Source organism: Plodia interpunctella, chromosome 18, assembly GCF_027563975.2.
Source record: "Plodia interpunctella isolate USDA-ARS_2022_Savannah chromosome 18, ilPloInte3.2, whole genome shotgun sequence".
Taxonomy (NCBI): Eukaryota; Metazoa; Arthropoda; class Insecta; order Lepidoptera; family Pyralidae; genus Plodia; species Plodia interpunctella.
The window spans coordinates 1,748,336-1,769,205 of NC_071311.1; the positions used below are offsets into that span (position 1 = coordinate 1,748,336).

The 20,870-nt window shown below is 35.3% G+C and overlaps 2 protein-coding genes across 4 annotated transcripts; one reads left to right on the top strand and one right to left on the bottom strand.

Moving 5' to 3' along the window:
• Nucleotides 1–1,483: 1,483 nt before the first annotated feature.
• eIF3j (eukaryotic translation initiation factor 3 subunit j) lies at nt 1,484–6,517 on the bottom strand. The gene is made up of 7 exons (XM_053758759.2): nt 6,131–6,517; nt 5,968–6,053; nt 5,723–5,833; nt 4,879–5,017; nt 4,113–4,274; nt 2,874–3,013; nt 1,484–1,976 (listed from the first exon to the last, which is right to left on the bottom strand). The coding sequence occupies exons 1-7, from the start codon at nt 6,144–6,146 to the stop codon at nt 1,914–1,916; spliced, it is 717 nt and encodes a 238-aa protein (XP_053614734.1). The 5' UTR covers nt 6,147–6,517; the 3' UTR covers nt 1,484–1,913.
• Nucleotides 6,518–6,734: 217 nt separating this feature from the next.
• LOC128677668 (toll-like receptor 3) lies at nt 6,735–19,883 on the top strand. Of its 3 annotated transcripts, XM_053758681.1 has the most exons (15): nt 6,735–7,063; nt 7,398–7,501; nt 7,805–7,876; nt 8,108–8,260; nt 8,608–8,806; nt 9,513–9,680; nt 9,995–10,140; nt 10,564–10,695; nt 11,321–11,398; nt 11,661–11,804; nt 12,211–12,336; nt 13,332–13,423; nt 13,674–13,857; nt 15,918–15,964; nt 17,127–17,200. In XM_053758681.1, the coding sequence occupies exons 1-14, from the start codon at nt 6,973–6,975 to the stop codon at nt 15,921–15,923; spliced, it is 1,695 nt and encodes a 564-aa protein (XP_053614656.1). In that variant the 5' UTR covers nt 6,735–6,972; the 3' UTR covers nt 15,924–15,964; nt 17,127–17,200. The 3 variants fall into 3 exon arrangements, with proteins under 3 accessions (XP_053614656.1, XP_053614655.1, XP_053614654.1); XM_053758680.2 differs by lacking the exons at nt 6,735–7,063; nt 7,398–7,501; nt 7,805–7,876; ... (7 more) ...; nt 12,211–12,336; nt 13,332–13,423 and having other exon boundaries at nt 13,769–13,857; nt 17,127–19,883; XM_053758679.2 differs by lacking the exons at nt 6,735–7,063; nt 7,398–7,501; nt 7,805–7,876; ... (8 more) ...; nt 13,332–13,423; nt 13,674–13,857 and adding an exon at nt 14,906–15,011 and having other exon boundaries at nt 17,127–19,882.
• The last annotated feature ends 987 nt before the right edge of the window (nt 19,884–20,870 follow it).

Here is a 20,870-nt window from a genome sequence, read left to right on the forward strand (position 1 = left end):
TTGTTATATATTTTTAATTTAACACATTCAAGTCACTCATGTAATTGTATCTTGTATTTCTTATCAAATATAAACTGTTTGCCGATTTTGCCAATGACAGAATGCGTGTATGTGGTCCGATTAGCAATCATTTAGCGATCGATTCTGGAACGCCGATATTGAAGTGGACTAACTGTGATGATAATAAAACTCGACAATAACACTTCAAAAGTTATTGCATATTAGGTCAAGGTGCAAATGCATACCGAAACTATTTATCTCCTAAACAATAGGCTAGATGAAAATATAAGATGATAAATGATATCGTTAAAAATTTGAAACCCACAGAATATAAATGGTTGTTATTTCTCACTCTCGTGAATGGTAGTTAAATTAAAGTAGGTATTGTAACTGTGATATGGATGTTTTTAATTATATCGTGAAATATTCCCTATTATATATATTTTTAATTATAGTTACTACCTATCTAAAATATCAGCACTCGGATCACAATCATAACCTGTTTTGAAATACCTTTTGACTATGTACTATATATTATTAGAAAAAAAAACATTGTAAGAAACAATAATGGTAAGCCGATCTGGCATGATAGGGACCAACACTGTTCAAAATATGAAAATTGACGAGAAAAAGTGCCTGTGCAGGTCTAATTTCTGAATAAATGATTTGAATTTTACTTAAGTTATATGATAGGATGAATTGATATATAATCTACTCCATGGATTTAGTAAGTACTGATCTACTCATAATGAGAGTCAGACAGAGACAGATGTATTATGTTCGTTTCCCACAGACTATTTCGGGGTGAATTTCACAAGCGTTTGAAGACGGCGTGTAGCGTTTCATTCGAGTGCGACATTTTTTTAAAAAACAATATTTTTTAAATTAAACATTTGTAATAAATTGTACAAGTACTTTAATTATTTATAAAAAAGGATAATTAAATTTATTACTATGTATGGTAGAATTTAATAAACACTAATGACAGCCCGCGGCGGAGTTCAAAATGCTCGTGAAGTTCACTCTTAGTCTTAATTTCATACTATTTGACATAGTTTATAAAGTAATTGTTCTGAGTTGCAAAGATGCTGCTCCTCGAGGTATACCCGCGTAATACTACTTTTATAAATGCGAAAGTTTGTGAGGATGTATGTTTGTTACTCTTTCAGGCATAATCTACTGGACCGATTGTTATAAAATTTGGTACACGGGTAGAATATAAAACCTGGAATAATACATAGGTTAGTTTTTATTCCGAAATTCCCACGGGAGCGATGCCCCGGGGCACAGCTAGTTATTTAAAAAAATATTTACATTTTTACGCTCAGTAGCGACATCTACTTTAAAAAGCGCCATTGCCTATCAGACTTTTTGACCAAATCCTACGGGAAGCCATACGAATTATAATAATTCTTTCATTGCCCAAAAATCAGAAAGGTTTATATTTAAGTGGTGTAAAAAAATAAAAAAAAAATACCACGAATATCACAATAAAAAATTTATTATCTATATAACATAACATCGGACCATAACCGTATGAATGAAACGACTGTATATTACATTGTATATAATAGTATAAGCTATACGCAGACACCTGATACACAAACGAAATGGACATATAATTTTAAAACTACAAATAATTTAACATAATTACAATTTTATATGGGCGATTTTCGTATGGCGTGACTTTTGTGACATAATATACGTATAATACATAATGTATTAATATAATATACAAACATAAGATTTATGTTAAGCGAGATAAAGAATGAAGTATGAAATTGTTGCCGTTCAAACAAAATTATTCGAGAAAATATACCCGAGTGTTAGTTATGGCATTCTCGCCCTTATAAAAAGGTGTTAAGGTATACGTTTGGATAGCAGGCGCCTGTCTGTACTCTGTACAGTGACGTTCACATGAAGTCGTCGTAGTCGTCATCGAAATTTCCGTAAGTGTCGTATTGGTTGAGATGAGCCTGGAAAAGAATCATTAATTTAATTATATGATTAATGTGAATATTTAGTTTATCGGATTGTTTGCGCGGTTATTCAAGCGGTTTTCACACTAAATAAATGTCATTCCTGTGGAAGGTTTAGATATATAATTTATTATGTTTTTAGTCAAGCGAAGCCGGGACGAGGCGCTAGTATTTTTTTCAATATTGTCTGTAAATATTTATAGTACAAATAACACACATTAAAAGTACATTGATAACGAGAAGGTAAAAATATATAACAGCGGACTTATCCCATGAACGGATAGATCCCTTAAATAGATTCCAGTCAACCAGCGATAGTATGATATATTGATATGGCAAATATTACTCAGATGATGATTCAGATGAAATTAATAAATTGAAGTGATTTATATATGACAATAGTTTTATTGAAATCGATTATACGTTATATTCTGACAATCAAGGAAGCTGAAGCTCATGCAAAGTGGAAATGAGACCCAATGTTATTAGAAGCCATATTTAAGATTCCTAACCCAAATTAAAAAGGTATATTACTACGATCCAATGTCTGTCTGTCACAGTATCTTATAAACCACAATAGACAGTTAAAATTTTCACATATGTATTTCAATCAGTTGACTATATAACAAACTCAAGTTAATATTGTAGGAGGCTCCCATACAAATAAAGCAACCATAGTATATTCAGATTTTTTTTAATTTGTTGCTATAGCGGCAACAGAAAAACATTGTGGAAATACAGCAGACAGACCGACGATACGGCTCCCCGTTCCGTCTTCTTCCCGTCGGCTTAGTAAACGATCCAATTTTACCCATTGGGTACAAAGATATACGGTACACGGCGTCGTTACTAACTACGGAACCCTAATAAGGGAGAAAATTTAAAAACACTCACATTGTCGCCTTCCACTTTTAATTTTGCCTTCCCTTTTCCCTTTGTTGGTTTTTTCGCTTTGTCATTCTTCTCCGCTTTCTGTTTCTCAATGTAGAGGTTGTCTACACAGAGTTTTATCCTCTTTATGTCTGCTGACGGCACTGGAAGAAAGGAATTCAAATTGAATATTAAAAAATAAAAAAGCTAATAAACTGAAACAGAAAACAAATATATGAGGACTAATCACGGATAAGACGACCTCGGCGGCGCAGTGGTAAAGTTCTTGCCTCTGAACAGAGAGATCCTGGGTTCGATCCCCGGTCGGGTCATGATGGAAAATGATCTTTTTCTGATTGGCCCGGGTCTTGGATGTTTATCTATATATGTATTTGTTATAAAAATATAGTACCATTCAGTTAGTATCCCATAACACAAGTTTCGAACTTTGGGGCTAGCTCAATCTGTGTGATTAGTCCTAATATATGATATACTATATTATTACAGATTGAGTTAGACCTGAAGCTGGAAATTTATGGGATAATAACGATACTATATTATATCATTAAAGAATAAATAGTATTTAAAAATTAGGTGGGCGATAATCGTTGATTGTTAAATGGGTCGATTGCTGGAATGTAGTTGATATTCTGCCCTATGAGATAGATTTTAAGCCAAAGGGCCCGTGTGTAATGAATTACTGAACATAGCGTTCAGTAGTCCATTATCACAGGTGGTAAATCCATTTATATCTTGTGGACAACTATTTATGAAAGCTAGATAAGTTTATATTAGAGATCCCCCATGTGGCTGACTCAGTCACACAAAGCGCGCTGAAGGCTTTTCAAAAAATTTCGAAAAAAAAAATTAGGTCTCCGCATTTGTCTGTTTCTAAGCATTCTTCTGTTAAATCTTGCAATCAATATTTATGCGTGTTACACTGTTATTTAAACAATTTATTCCCGAAAGTTTAGAGGCCTCGTGTGAAAAAAGTAGCACATGTTGAACTTGATAGATTTGTCATCTGAGTGTTTTTATGGTATCTTCCTTAGCTGTTGAGTGTTGGAGTCCTACTTGTTCTCTTCACTTAGCATGGTCATGGGCATCACACACTATGGGTTTTGAACTAATTTTAAAAATAACCAAATTAAAAAATTCGGGAATCGAACCCAAGGGAATGGAATGCACTCTGTTCCATTCCACACAATTCCAGTAATTTTCATCTCATAATTTTTATTAACACAGATAATGTGTTACACCAACTTTGTACAAGGATATTCCTGAACAGGTCCTCCACAAATGCAGGGAACTCCTCTCTGCTCTTGAAAAGGTTTATCTTCTTGCTGAGCAGCTCCGCAAACTCTGTGAACTCCGCTTTGGTGGTGGGGCTGAAGTTGTCCAGTTTCCCACCACCTTCTGTTATACCTGAAAGGAAATTTAAGTAGTATGTATAAATAAATACACAATAAAGAATATCTGTATCATAATAAATCTATCTTAAATAACAGTAAGACAGTAAAAATTTTGTCAGCACATGCTTACATATTACATGTTATAAAACAAAGTTCTCTGTCGCCGCATCTGTCTGTTTGTGATAAACTCCAAAATTACTGCTTGGATTTTCATGTGGTCTTCGCCAATAGATAGTGTGATTACGGAGGAAGGTTTAACGGAATGGGCTGATAGTTTTATATTTTTTCAAAATACATTATTTAGGTAGTTATTTCACTTAGGTCTTAGCCACCAGGTGCGGTGGTGCATAACATGTTTTTTTCTAAATAGTTATGTATTTCGTTAATGGCAATATTAAATAGCTACATTCTAGACTTAAACCTTACCATCATCTCTTAACGCGATCCACTTTACAACCTAAACTTATCTGCATCGCAAATTTGTACCATAGACTTAATTTTTTGTATAAATGTGATTCATTTTAGGTTCCTAAATTGAACTGAGTTGCATTGGAATTGTTCTGTAAAAGTTGATGATAGGCCTGCTGGAAGCAGTAACAATCTTGTTATATACTAACCAAAGGTTTCCATAGCAAGTCGCAGGTCAGACTCCTCTTGCAATTTCTGTGCTCGGAGTTTCTCTGCCAACTTCTGTTCTGGTGTAAGCTCTTCTACCTTTTCAGAGTTCAGACGCTCCAGTTTCTCGCGCTCTTGTCTCTGTTGAGAATTAATATGAAATATTATTTTCTCTGTACCATTTTTTCTCTCCAATTTTATCTGGATTCAATAGATTGTAGTCGATTCAACATTTGACATGATTAGGTTAATTTATTTTTAATTCATGATGAGTTAACAAACTGATTCATAGATTCAAAGTAAATATAAATATGAAGTGGTGTTGGTCCAGCTGTTTAAGACACTCTCATGTGAACTGAAAGTCACTAGTTCGAATTTTAGTACACACTCAACTGTGATAAAATGTGAGACTACATTTTGAATTAAATCTGACACGAGTGTTGGCAATAAACACTCAACAACAACAACAATGGAAACATCTGATAATTTGCAAAAGCTATGATAAAGTTAGAAATATCACAAATATTTATAAAGTATTACAATATAACTGAAAAATACAACAAAACAATTATGTAAGACATGACTTACATAGTGTTCTAGAAGGGCTTTAGGGTTTAAAAAAATGGATGTGATATGAACTTTTTTACTTAGGTAACTGAATTTTCAAGTCGCATTTAGAATGCTAATAAACTTATACTTCAAAACTAATTCAAAACATGCATAATAATGGCCAGTACTCTAGTAGTACTACGACCTTACATTTCAGATTAGAAAGTCTGTAGATATACCTACAGGTATCTAGGTAATTCTATGACATATGCTAAATATGATAATGCCTAAACTTACCTCTCGTTCTGCGATTTTATCGTGAATTTTCTTTTTGGGCTTTGGTGCCGCAGGGGCCAAATCTTTTTTCTCCTCATCTTTTTTTTCTTCTTCCTCATCTTCCCAACTTTCCTGGAAAACGAAACAAACGTCAACACGTATGCAAATATTTTGAGGTTATCTTTGGAACCTTCACGAAATCGCTTCACAAGAACAGCAGAAAATTCACACGATTTATATAAGAAATTTTGGCACGGTATCATTACCTTGACGTTGTCTTCCTCGTCTTCGCCTTCCCATTTGTTCGAAGATGTCAACGTGGTCGGGAGCTTAGGCTCAAAATTGTCCGAATCTGGAAATACGACAAAATGACATCACAATGACACTAACCAAAAAATCAATAAATACCACGCAATAATGAACACTTACCCCACGACACATCCATATTCGCAGAACTTTTTAGCACCAATACAATTTTTTGTAACTGTTTCACGTTTGGACAAATTCAGACAGCGAACTATCTTGCTGCCACAATGATTTTTTATCACAAGATGTCTCCAGGGTCGACAGAGAATATACAAGTAATACTCTCAAGCGAATTTTGTCAAACGACCGAGGCTTTTCTGCAATGACCGCGACCGAATTGGGAAACGATGGGCAATTGACATAATTTTGGCGAAATCCCAACAAAAATATGATCAAAATTTGATAAGCAAAAATATGACTCCATCGCAGGCGATAATTTTCCGAATCAGTAAAATTTTCAATATGGCGGTCAACAATGTTGCCATTATAGATAGAAATACTAAAGTAATCGATTACAATCGAATGTATTATTCTACCTAATAATTAGTGTGTCAATAAAACCTAGGTATATGTATTAACAAATAAATTTTCTATTTTAACATCTGCTTGCGTTTCTTGTGAATAATTAGGAAATTCTTTAGAATCAGTGATAAATTTCGTATGTAATTTACCTACGCCGGCAAACAGTCTCAAACTCAAACTCAAATATTTTTATTGCAGTAACTGTGTAGTACAAGGTGTGGCACATACAATAGTTTTCCAAAGTTTATTGAATGGGGCATACATTGCTAGTTAAATAAAGTGGTGAATAAAAGCTCTGATATAAAATTATGGATAGCGTTTAGTCGGCATTACCTACGTAGTTATTCATCGTCGCTTGGCTTAAAAACGGCTTTAGCAAGCTTAAAACAGCTAACCTAAAGCATGACCATTTAGACTAACATTTGAATATAAAAAATCGCATAATGGCGAAGCGCAAAATAGAAATATTTGTGGAAATACAAAACGACAAAGAGTTTCATCATATAGTAGACTCGAATGCTGACAAGCTCATTTGTAAGTTACCTACATTAAAACTTTAATGAAGCAGTCCACCCATCTCTTGAAAATAATTCGTTAATTTAAAAATCTAGATAGAATAAAACTTACTTCAAAGTCAATGGCAAATTCCTTTGAAGCCATGAAGCATTATAGGGGCAACCCAAGAAGCTAACTGCAACCATTTTTTTTCTTTTCATTGCACGCATTTTGCTAGCTTTGCGATAAAATAAACCAGCCCCACAATCCGCCTGTTTTATTTTTACTCATGCTGCAAGAGCTACTTATAGGTACTTAAAAATGTTGAGAGTTAAACATCATAATCTAATATTTGCTTATCATAAAATAACAGGCGCTGAAATCTACTCTACCTACTTTGGCTCCTGTACTTGCCTCGATAAACTTTTTACTACGATTAAGTTGGATTGGAGTAGCGGCATGTTGATTTTATTGAAGGTACCTGAAACTATATATTAAAAGTAGGTATGAGGTTAGCCTGTTACTATTTTGTATTACATCTATCTACTTACAGACCTTGTAGTAAGTAGGTACCGCAATATATAGGCCAAATAATTAACGTAATGATTTTTTAAAGCCATTTTTCTGAGTCCCACTGATGGGCAAAGGCCACTCCTTTTGTCTTCTATACATCGATTTAACAATAAAATACTTTAATAATAAATTCAACTTCATTATCTTCACAAAATTACATGCTATAAGTAGTTTCGTAAAAAAATGATGTACCTACCTATTTTACAGGTCCCATGTGACTCGATTGAGTGTTTACAGAGATTTCGAGATCACAGCGAACCTGTTTACATGTTCATAACCGTAAGTTACCTAATGCTGGCTTTACACTATCACCAAACTTTTCCTGACTATTTGAAAGTTAATGTCGAAAGATAGCAGGTAGTGTAAAATCGAGTGTTTTTAGCTATGTTTGAAAAATGTGCGTTTAGCCGTTTGGAAATCGTCAGCTTTTGTCTAACAAATTAGATGATGTGAGCAACTTTGGAGAGGATTTCTTAAGTTTTTAAATTAATTAATTTCTATTTCAATCAGAGAAAGAAAGTGACGAAAGTATTCAGAGGAGTGGACAGCATAAAGTTAGCCGCAGTGGCAAAGATCGAGTTGAGTCATTACAATAGAGAAATGCAGGGGCAAGAGCCGCAAAGACAATTTTACGAGCTGGCAGAAGCAACACCTGATGAAAACGTGCGTATTGGGCATTTCCAATGACGTCATTGCGTTGTGAGGCCGCAAAGCCTGCCCCTTGTGATTGTACACAACAAAATCTTAAAAATTTTAAGGGTTTTTTTCGCGATTTCGGAGTTACTCCCATACTAAAAGTTATTCAGAATCATGGATTGAGCATGTAGACAAAATATTGCCAATGTAGTCACCCTGTGTGGTGGTCAACTTATAAACACGGGCGAAGCCGCGGGAAAAAGGTAGTTTCTAAATAAATGCTTCGACTTTTAGCCTATTTTAGGAATGGCGATAAGTCCGGCCATATCACAATTTGTCCAATTCAACGATTAAAAAAATATTTTAAATTTCAGACGTGGATTTCCACCATAACAATGGAGAAGAACATGGAGAAGCAAAGTCTTCAAATGCGTCGCCGCAGCAGGCAAGCGGAGCGCAAGCGGCACCGAGCAATGCTCATGGTGCCTTATCTGAAACACCTCAACTTTGTGGTCTTCTGGCCGCACGCTCATCACGCCCATCCTGAACTATACGAGAAATGGGCAGAGAATAGTAAGCACTCAGTTGTTCCATCCATCCACGCGTTCGCACCTACTATTCTGCGCATTTTCTCCACCAATAAAAAAAGAACGCGTGAATGAGTTTCTTTCGGCATTTCTTCTCAGCAGTGGTCGTTCCGAAATGCTAGTAGTTTGTAGCTTTGGTAAACATCATTTAATTTAGAATATGACGTGAAAAAGTGCCTGTGAAGGCCTAATTTCTGAATAAATGATTTGATTTTGATTTTGAAATGATGCGTGGTCAAAGCCACGACTTATTACCATAACAGTGAGCCTACACAGTGTTATTGAACGTGTTTATATACGATCGAACGAAATCAAAATTATTTGGCTGCAAACTCTGACATTGACACTAGATTCGTTCTCTCTCTCTCTCATCTTAGCATTCCCGGTTTCTTCCTACGACGCTAAGCGACGGAGCCAAATTATTTCTCCATGAGATAGCGCTCATAAGGGTCATATCATCAAAAAACAAAAGTCATTATCAACTGATACATTTTCGCCTGGCTACGTGCCTTAGCAGATCTTGTTAGTACTTCCAGCGATATTGCAAACCACAAGAAAAGTGTCAACGACTTCTTGAAAACTGACAACGCCGTAAACAACTGAGGTTACAGATATAATTCCCTCGGAAGCGGTGATCACTTACAATCAGGTGCTCTGCTCGACACCCTGTGCCCTAAAAAGCCTCATTTCAGATATCTTCATGGTCGGCCGTGAAGAATACGAGCTAGACAGAGAGAAAGCTGAAGACATATTGTACGCTGGCGACGCGCCCATGAATGAGGCGTCCATGCATCAGCTTCTATCAGGGCCCGTTCTGGCTTTATGCTTTAGATGTCTAGATGAGGACAAGAATTTTGTTTGTAAGTATTTAACGATATAACTATCTCTAAATCTCGAGTTATCCCATTTGCAGTTGTGACGCGCCGTAACTCGGGGTCAGCGTAATTGAAGCGTTGATTCGGCTGTTATGTTACGACATCGTCTTTTATAATGCTGTTGTTTCCTAATTCAAGGTGTTTTATACCATAGTCGTATCGTACGAGATCCACGGGAGGAAATGGAGTGATCCTAACGGGAATCATTCACCGTGGTTTGTAGCTAAGTTTATCGTCAACATTTCGAATACCTATATAATTCTCAGTTTCCGAATTTTGGTTTACTTTGGAATTCACAGCGCTGGTCCGTACAATTCTCTACGAAGATCGTATACAATTCGAAGACCAAGGAATGCCACAAAGCGCATTTGATCATTACAAGACTTACAGCAAAACCAAAGAGGAGATTTTACAGCACCGGCGGGAGGAGAGAGAAAAGAAAAAGGTATTATATTTTTTATATATTTTTCAAAGTTTTATCTGTATCTGTTCGTTTATCCGTAAATATATTTACCGTTGTACCCTACAAAACAAGTTATTAAATTGAGACGTAAAAGTTTGTGTAATGTGTCTTTAGTTATTTAAATTGGTGTATGGTAATCCTTCCCGGTAGGTTAAGCTGTCTCAGTAATGACTCCCTTCTACTTATATATTCATATTGAACACAATCTATGTATTCTTCATAATTTGGTTGAATTATTTTTTTTTTCATAGGAAATCCAAATTTGAGAACTACTTGTCACTAGATGGCGGTAGATAGTCGTGAAAGTAATGTCAGGTGCCTTTGGGTGACTTGAATGAGATCTGTCATCAGTGTTAGCAACAACACACTCGATAAGAAATAATTCTTAACTAATTTTTGTTTCAGCAAGAGGAAATTGAGAAAAGAGCAAGGAGATTATCCGAGATGCAGCGGCTGGCCAGGCAGGCCAGACATGAGGCTATTGAGGCAAAAAGAGCTGAGAAAGAACAATTGAAGATCGAATTACTGAAGACGGGAGTAAGAACCAGTCTTTACTGTATCGCAATGCTTTCATGGAGATTGCGCTGACACAATTTTTATAAACTTTAATGTAACAATCAGCAGGAGCGATCATATAATCTGGCAGTGTAATAGATATACATAGGTTACCATACCTACCTACCTTTATATAAAAAGTGGTGGTCTAGTGATTATGAACACAGTTTCTGGCCGAAAGGTCCTTAATTTCAATTCTACTCGTGCCACATGGATTTGTACATCAATCTGACTCATGTAACTATAATATGTGAAAGTTTTAAAGGTTGAACGTTTGATTATGTGAGCTTGATACAGATTGGTGTGATTTCGCATTTAACTGATTGTTATTGGATGAAAATATTTATAGGACTGTAATTAAATTGGGCTGTTGTAATAAAAGATCCGGAGGTGATGAAATGCGTGTATTCCTCCAGAAAGAGAAGAGAAGAGAGCGAGCGAGAGAGGGAGAGTACGCGGGAAATATATCCAAAGACAATGTATATAACATAGACAATGCTTAAATGTTGCTATTTCCAACACTGATAACATATCATAGGTATAAGTATGTGAAAGAATATAAAAGGCCAAGAAACTCTATAAGTAGCTTGCTTTTGAATATTTCCAGAGATTGGCCGAATTGGACCACCTCAAAGAAGAGCCAGATGACGATGAAGATGTCGAGTTGAGCATTCCTATTCCTGAGGTGAGATTCGTCCAAAAAGGATCTAAAAATACAGAGTAGCAGTATATCTACTCAATCAATAATTTTAAAATTCATATATATGTAGCAGATATCTCCAACCGATAGAACTGATATTTTGTATACAAAAACTAACGGATTTTGTATGGGTTTCACAAATAGATAGTGTGATAATGTATAATTTATTATGGTTTTACCCGAGCCTGAGACTGGCGGCAATTTTTTTGTAATGAACTTATTGGATTTTAAAATTTTTAACGTGCAGGAGTTACCTGAGGATTGTGAAGAAGAAACTATTGAAGAAGATGAAGATGAGTACTTTCCCCCGGCTGGGCTGATCATTCCTGGGTTCTATGCCCCTCCGAATGATATAGCTAAAGTTAACGGTCTGGCTATATTATTTTCAAAAGTAATTATTTCTCTCTATTTATAAATAACTAGCTGCGCCACGGGGCTTCGCTCCCGTTGGAATTTCGCAATAAAAAATACCCTATGTGTTATTACAGGTTATATTCTACCCGTGTACCAAATTTCATAACAATCCAGCAGATTTGAAAGAGAATAATAACAAACATAGATACTTAAACACACACAAACTTTTGAATTTATAATATTTGTAGGATAGGATTTCTTCAGTTTTATACCTATGCAAGCAGAAACTTTTTGTTTTATACCTATTAAGCTGAAAGGTCCCAGGTTCGATTTTTTCTAGTAAGTAGTACTTTTCATAGACCATCACTTGCTTACGGTGAAGGAAAACATGGGAAATCTATACAGTTTGACAGTTTAAGTTCACTTGTCTATATTTTTGGCAGTCTGTGCTGGAATGCGTGACGCCTCAACCAGAATACTTACCGCAGCACTTATTAGTCATGCTCGACATATCGAAGCGATACGAAGCTATACAAGCAATGAAAAGACATAAGAAACTGGTCATTCACGTAAGAAAGTGGTTCTTAGAGCGTTTCGACCGCTGCGGCCGCGCTTTCATGACAATTTTACACATTTTAACAAAGACAAGAATTATTAGTTTTACTATCTGACTTTTAAAATAATTAATCAGTAGTGTGGTGAATTCAGTTAAACAATTTCATAAACGATTTATTTTGGAAATGATTCCTTCCTAAAGAAAATTGACGAATGAGACCTCTATTCATGACAGCGCGGCCGCAGCGGTCGAAACGCCCTGAGAACCACTAAGGACAATAATACTTATTTTACAACGCGGGTTTTAAGTCTCTCTATAACTAGAATAGACGATGGACGAGTGTCACCAAATGAAATAAAAGATACTACTTTCTGGCTCATTTTGGTTAAACTCATAAAAGGGGCACATTACCTACGATGTTGTCATCGAAACTTCATACGATTTCTTACTTCTTCTGCGTGGATCCGTCGACGGAGGTCAACGTAACAGCTACTGAGCAGTGGGGCATGGCTCTTAGTTGGATCCGAAGATCAACAGAAAGGGATGCACGTATTGAACAGAAAAAGGAATCCTGTTTTTAATCTGCTTTTCTTTCTTTTGTATAACTGCATGCTCTATTTACAGTCGGCTCCATACTATCCGCGAACAGTTCGCCAAACTGTGGCGTATTCGGTACCTACCTACCATTGCTGATGTTTCATCGCGGTGAATAAAATCGCTCTGGCATCTATTCGGCGATAATGTGGAGCCTAAATAAGACTTTTTAGTTTGTTATTCTTTCCTCCTATTTACTAAATACAACTCTCTCTCGTCTTTGCATGTTGCCGGTTGCGTTCGGGGTTGTGAAGCCGCGAAGCCCGGAATCGGCGTAAAAATAAAACCTTAAAAATTTGAAGATTTCAAGAACAACCGGCCGCTTGCCTGATATATATATATATATATATATATAATACTTGTGGTGTATTGGAAATAATATTTCATATATATATATATGGAAAAATATTTCAGATGGGTATATTTAAGGCTACAACACCTTACAAAGCAGTTCATATTGCGTACAGTGTAAAACAATTTGATGCCCTGGGTACAAATGTTGAGAGGTAAGATTATAAACATTAATTACCTATATATAAACTAGGGGCCCGTCCCGTCATCGATCGAGTAAAACCATAAAAAATATTCACCTAAACCTTCCTCAGGAATTATACTGTTGGTGAAAACTGTATAAAATTCCTTTCGGTAGTTTTTGAGTTTATATTCACACAGACAGACGGGACAACGATTTTTGCAATGAGTAAAGATGAAAAAATGAATGTTTCAATTAAGTTTAGATTTTTTTTTAAATTTCAGCGATAAACTAAAATTAGCATTCATGATATCACTGGAAGTGGACATAGCAGTTTTGGAGCTGATGGACCTGAGTCCCAGCCACGTGAGCAGGGATCCCACGCGTGGGGAAGATGAGTGCGCTGCCTTATTCCCGGTCGATTACGGGGATCATCAACCGGAATTCGTAGACTTCGACGACGAACAGGTAAGCTAATGGTGGAGAGAATTCATCTCTCTAGTAAGATATGTCAGCGATTTGAATGAATGAATATTTATTGCCAAAAATTAAACACCACAACACAAAATAATGATAACAAATATGTAAGTAAAAAAAATATCTTATCATACAAGTGACGATAAGTGTGTAAGCAGAGTTGTCACGTTGTGCTGTGGGTTCTTTTCGGCAAATAGACCCATTCAACATACGTTGCAGTCACACGAGATTTCCCAGAGTCTTCCACCGCTATTGAACGACGGAGCCCAGGGCCCGTTTTTAGTAATGCGGACTCTTGAAGTGGAAAAGAAAAAGTGTGCAGTTTCTTCTTAATTTCATGCGTTCTTCGGCATCCTCATATTTTTTATTCTGCGAGTGAAACCCCTGGGTATAAGCTATTAAAAATATAGATACGTTTATAAATATTGTAAACCATGGCGATCATGTACTTAGAATTGAAAGACTGATGAGCAAACACACATAGAGTTGAAACATATAGATGCGGCATTTTACTAAATTATGTATGATAGATTTTCTCAGTTCCTTTTATTAATATTAGTACTCCGCCCGTGAAACGGTCCTTGCTAAAGAAAAGGTTATGGTACATCTGAAAGTTTAGTCTACCTCTGTGTCAAATTTTATCAAAGCAGGTCTAGTAGTGATTACATTCGCCGCTAAACAACAGTTGTTATTGTATTGTACATACGCGCATAACGAACACCATCATATTTGTATCAATTTCTTTTATTTCGAAGCGAAAACAAAAAAGATCTTGACACACAATTTGATAAACACATTAGATATGTAAATTTTAAAGGATTTTATTACCAGTAGAAAGCATCATAGTTTTCCATAATAAATAAAAAACGGTGGCCACAAAAACTGTGACTACATCATGTAATGGAAAATGACTACCAAACATTTTCGCACTTAGGTAACCAAACTTACGCATTTATTAGTAGAATAGGATGTCCTGTCTGTTATTTCATCGTCTATGATTAGAGTAGCTTACTTAGGAGTTCCCATTACGTTGAACCAGCAGAATTCTGAGGCTTAAGTGAACTTCTCATTTGGACTTTGAGCTAGTAAGGTGCACCGCTTTCATTCAACAGTGTAATAAATTTTAAACATTGTCCAATTTATTGGTAAGTTCGTTTGCTTATTTAATATATTTTTGGGTGAATTTTTGCGCATTTCTATCAATGTCGTTATTCTCCTTCAAAATTACTATTACTCCTATAGAAACTACACTATTTATTTTAATTACCCTTATTTATATACACTATTATTATGAAGAGATATGCGTTTGTGTGTTTGTATGTTTGAGGCGGGCAATCTGCGAAACTTGCAAACCGATTTCAAAAATTCTTTCATCATTAGTAAGGCACTTTATCCAAGATTGCTATAGGCTATATTTTATCTCAAAATTTCCACGGGAGCACAGCCCCGGGCAACATCTAGAATAATAATCTGTGTTGGGTATAGTGTAAATTTGGTGCGCTTCGACGGGTGAGCTCAAAACAAGTGCGCTTCAAGGAATACCTCTAAAATATTGGAGATTCGGTTATGATTTTGCAACCACCGACCTGCTTGACGTCACCCCTCCTTGGGAATGTAATTGTTGCCTATCTGTTATCAATGCTAGTATCCCTTAGTCATAACGTCCGATACCCATGGTATGATACATTATAAAGACATCTTTAGTTATCATTCTATGATTTTTGATTTGAAAATCTAGACAAAATTTCAAAAAGGTTTAACACTTTTATTTAGCTGTCCCGATGTCTGTCCGTAATCACATCTTGCAAGCTAAAAACTTACTTTCGTTTGCCCCGTAAAATTGAATTTTCCACGTCGCTTCAGATTCCATTTCCATTGTCCTGATAAAAATGTCACCAGATAAGATGCACCTAGGATATGCTCCCGACGAAAAAATTCCTCGACGGTTTACTGCATAATTACGACATGATTCTTTTGGTATCGCGATGTATGCAATAAAAATAATAGCTATATTTTGAAAGCCTTGTTGAAAAAAAATTTTTTTGTTTCAGATTTAAAAAATACTTCATTATTAGATCGCTATCAAATATGGCTGACAGTGAGTATATATTTCTTCTAATTAATAAGTATCGTCGTGATATCACAGTCAAATCTTCAGTTTTCTTTATCTATAAATAGTGCTTGTTGCCCGCGGCTTCGCCTGCGTGAATTTCCCACGGGAGCATTTGTTTTTTCGGGATGAAAGGTACCCTATGTCCTTTTCTATACTTCAAACTACATATACGCAAAATTTCAAGAAGATTGATTGATGAAGAGAAACTTACTTTCGCATTTATATTATTAGTTAGGAATAAGATATATCTATCCTTACATTCTTCGTATTAAAAAACAAAGTCTTCTCGAGTCTGTCTGTTCGCGATAAACTACTGTACGGATTTTCAGGCAGTTTTCACCAATAGATAGTACAATACTTAAGGAATCATTTATTATGGTTTTACTCGAGCGAAGCTGGGACGGGTTGCGGTCAATAATGCAATTAATGAATGTTGGACTGAAGGGATATACATACATTCCAAGTTAAATAAAAGTTTGTAAAATAAGTTGGATTTTATTTAACGTTTTCATCGAGTTATGTAGCTTTTGGCTCTGTCTATCCCGTAAGGGATAAAAAACGTGTTACTGTAACAGCATTATTTATTTATTTTTTCTTTACGGTCAGTTCAATATTTATTACGCCTAAATATTCATCTGAAGCGGTGGTGGTGTAATGGTTAAGACGCCCGCCTGTGGATCGAAAGGTCCCAGGTTCGAATCCTACTCGTGCCACATGAGATTGTATACCAATCTGAATCATGTATAATAGTTTTCATCGTCCACCACTTGTTTCCGGTGAAGGAAAACATCGTGAGGAAACCTGCACACTGGTTGATTCTTATTAATTTGTGTGTGAAATGGGAATGGCAAACCACTCCATTAATAATGCCAAGAAAGTTGTTGTGTGCGTTTCATTTCACATAACAACCACGACCCTCAGCCATGAGGAATACGACTATGAAGAAGATCCATCTGATTCAAAATAAGTATATTTACAAATCTGAACTAGTTTTTGTCCGAGGCGTCACCCGCGTGATCATACATACGTGTCAGGCGGGCATAAGGCACTTTGTCACATTTTTTTAAAACAATTTCATTTATTTCTAATGCGCGGTACAAAGCGTCTTAAAAACTATAATTTTAATGCTTCTGTGTTACCTTTTCAGTCAGCCAAATAATTCTCCTCACACTGTTGGTGACGTCGGTTTACTGCAACTGCCCGCAAATCGTCAGCACCGGCGGCAGGCATGATGAATGCAGATTTCGTATCCATTGCATTGGAAGCATCCGGGGCGTTCCGCTCCCGACCAAATGTCAGGCCTCCTCCAACTATCCAGTCAATGTTGAATTAATCCTCACCGAAGCTACACAAAGATTTGACGAACGTATAGACGACACCGAGTTTTTAGTTACAATCACGACATTCAGAGCTCAAGGCATCTGGCCTGATACCAACCTCGACATCTTACAGTACATGCCGCGACTACAAAATTTGTCTTTAATAGGCAACCATATTAAACACATTCGACACAACCCATTTTATAACTTGAATCGCTTAGAAAATTTAGATTTGTCACACAATAAACTGAGTGATGTCAAAGATTTGTTAAAATTTGAAGCACTTCCTAACAAATTGAAAAAACTTAATCTTGCCGTAAATCTTATTAAACAACTTTCCGGTGATGAGTTTGAAGAGTTGACTACTTTAGTTGAGTTAGATCTTTCTTACAATCATATTTCAAGATTAGATGATGAACTGTTAGCAAATCTGACTAGTTTAGAAATATTAAAATTGAATAACAACAAAATATTTGATTTGAATGGAGCTCTGAATAATTTGTGGAATCTTAAACATCTATTTATTGGAAATAATCAAATACAAAATATAAATGATGAATCTTTAAAAATTATTTATCATTTAGAGACCTTTGACGTGTCAACAAATCAATTACAAAATTTAACGTCAGGCGTGTTTTCGAGACACTGGGAACATTTTGCGGGCCACTCAATATGCAAAATTAAACTCTCCAAAAATCTTATAGTCGCTGTACCAAATGCAACATTTGAAGAATTTCCTACGCGAACTGTTAGATCTTTTAGTAAGAATAGTATTGACGTCCTTACTGAATTGGACTTGTCACAGAATTCAATAACTGACATCAAATACAACGCGTTCAGTTCCCTTGTTCATATGACGGCACTTGATTTATCCTGTAATAAATTAACAAATTTTGTTGTCAACGCCAATGATTTGGAGTATGTGAAATATTTAAATCTCAGTGCAAATTATTTGTCGCAGTTGTACTTCGAAAGTTTCACATCTATGAACAATCTTTACAATTTAGACCTTTCGTACAATCAATTGGATTTCATACCAGAGTTTAGCAATTTTACAGATAATTTAAGTTTGAAATATGTTAACATGACAAATAATAATATAACTATTTTGAAACATATTCATATAAAGATCTTCCATCCGGATGGTGGCGTTTTAGATTTGTCAAATAATTCACTTTCAAGACTGACAATTCCTTTAGGAGAAGGTTTACATTTGAGGAAGTTGTGTTTGAGTTCTAACGGTATTTCTGAGGCTATGTTCATTAATTTGATACATCAGAATGAGTTAGTATATTTAGACATGAGCAAAAATTACATTGAATTATTAAACTCTTCATCTCTACGGCTGCCAGTCACAGTATCTTATTTAGACCTTAGTTCTAATTTGATACAAGAAATTGAACCAGCAGCGTTTCATAGAGTCGGTCATTTGGAAACATTGCGTCTATCACATAATAATTTGTCTAATATAGATTATGGCGTATTTCAAGGACTATTGGCTCTGAAATATTTAGATTTGTCTTTCAATAATATATTGAATTTAAATTCAAAAGTCTTGTCTGATCTTCAGTCGTTGCAATTCCTTTCTGTTAGGTCGAACGGGATGCTCCATATGGACTATAAAGGTTGGCTTGGGCATAAGTACTCTTTGAGAGTTTACGTAGACGGGAATCATTTTTCTTGTGAGTGGTTGAGCACGGCGTTGAGTGATTACAACAATCGTTATTCCAGAATGAGACCTTGTGTTTTAGTTGAAGCAACGACTGAGCATTCGGTTGAGGGTATCCCTTGCGTACAAAAAAGTAAAGAGGTTGAAGAGTTAAGGTTGAATTCCAATCCTGTGATGACTGACCAAGACCGTTTGTTATCTGTGAATCTACAAATTTTGGACGCAATAAAAGATCAGACATACTTCATAAAGAAGTTTATGTGGCGCGCTCAATCCGAGCGAAAATAGTTTATTATTTTTTAATTAATAATTAATTTTTGTATTTGTACCCAACCGGTCGTCCTATTGTCGTTATGCCAGGAATAAAATAGCTTATATTTTATGTAGCTTCAATTATGCGTGTAGGTATATGTGTCGTTGTCATTTCCCCTTCGGCCGTCTACAGAATCGGAATTCCGGAACTGGTTCCGTACAAGGCTTTTAAATTACTTCAACTATAACAATTTTCCTTGAAAAGTATTCTGCTATTTTTACAGCCTCATCGGAAAAACAAAATCCTTTCGGCCATGTATTTTGAAATCGGTTACAAAAGAAGAAAATTTTCGCTTTTCTCGTAACCAGTTACTATATTTCAATGGGCTTAGTTTTTTTTTAATAGTTGTAGTTAATACCTAATTTTTTTAAGTCTATTATTGAAACAATTATATTTTATTATCACACTATGTCAGTTTTTTACACTTTGCTATATATTTTAAAAATAATATTATTGCTTTCCGATTTCTGAGAAACAATTATTACATAATAATTGTCTCAAAATATAAACTTACATTTTTCTTTATATATAATCATATAAATACGTATCCCAGTGTTCACAAAATTAGAAAAACTTGATTGTTGTTTGTATTTTAATTTTTTTTTATGTTAATAACTATGTATAATTATTGTTTTAATAAATAAATGTTTAATAATATGACATTTTTCTTATTATCGACATTACCTATTCACATTATTTCCTAGAGAAAGTTTTAAAGCCAAATAACATTATATTAACATCGCTTTTAGCGACCTTTACTCTTGTTTACGTCTTATCATAAGTATATTTTCATTATCTTATGACTGCGAAGTTGGCGTGGCTATTATTTGAAATTTTCTTATTTCAAGTGTGATAGCAAACCTATTACACTTGACACTTTTATGTTTAAACTAGCGGCTCGCCGCGGCTTCTCACGGGTAAAACCATAATGAATAGCATATATCTGTGCCAAATTTCAACAAAATCATTTAAGTAGTTTTTGAGTTTATTCATTACAAACAAAAAAAATCTTTCCAATTAAGAATATTAGTAGGTAGATAAAAATTAAATTAAACATTCAAGAAAGCCGTGACCCAGAAGGCTTTCTCTCAAGGCATTGTCTCCTAGAAAAAAGCTGACGATATCCAATATCTTAAATTCTCTTTCAAATAAAAAAAAACTAGATCATAATCGGTTCAGCCGTTTGCCTACTACAATGCCACAGACAGACATACAGATACTCAGACATGCTTATAAAGCTCCTCCTGTCGTCGCAAAGATGCTAAAGTGCGTGTCGGACGCTAAATTGTATGTTATGTATGTTCTACAAAGGTTTGTACCTATAATAACACATAAACAGTTGCGTGTGGTTCCGCCCTAGAATAGGACCACTCCATATTCTCATTTGGATGTCGTAGGAGGCGATTAAGGGACGACGATTAAGACGGTTAACGTCAGGCAGGTAATAAAATCACAGCCGTTGTTGAATTGAATTTGTTCCAACGAAGATTATCATTTAAAGTGATCATGTATGTTTGTTATGAAATAAGATCACAAATAAAACCCTATTATTAGTTAATTTGATAATAAATGAGTGTACATTGTAACACT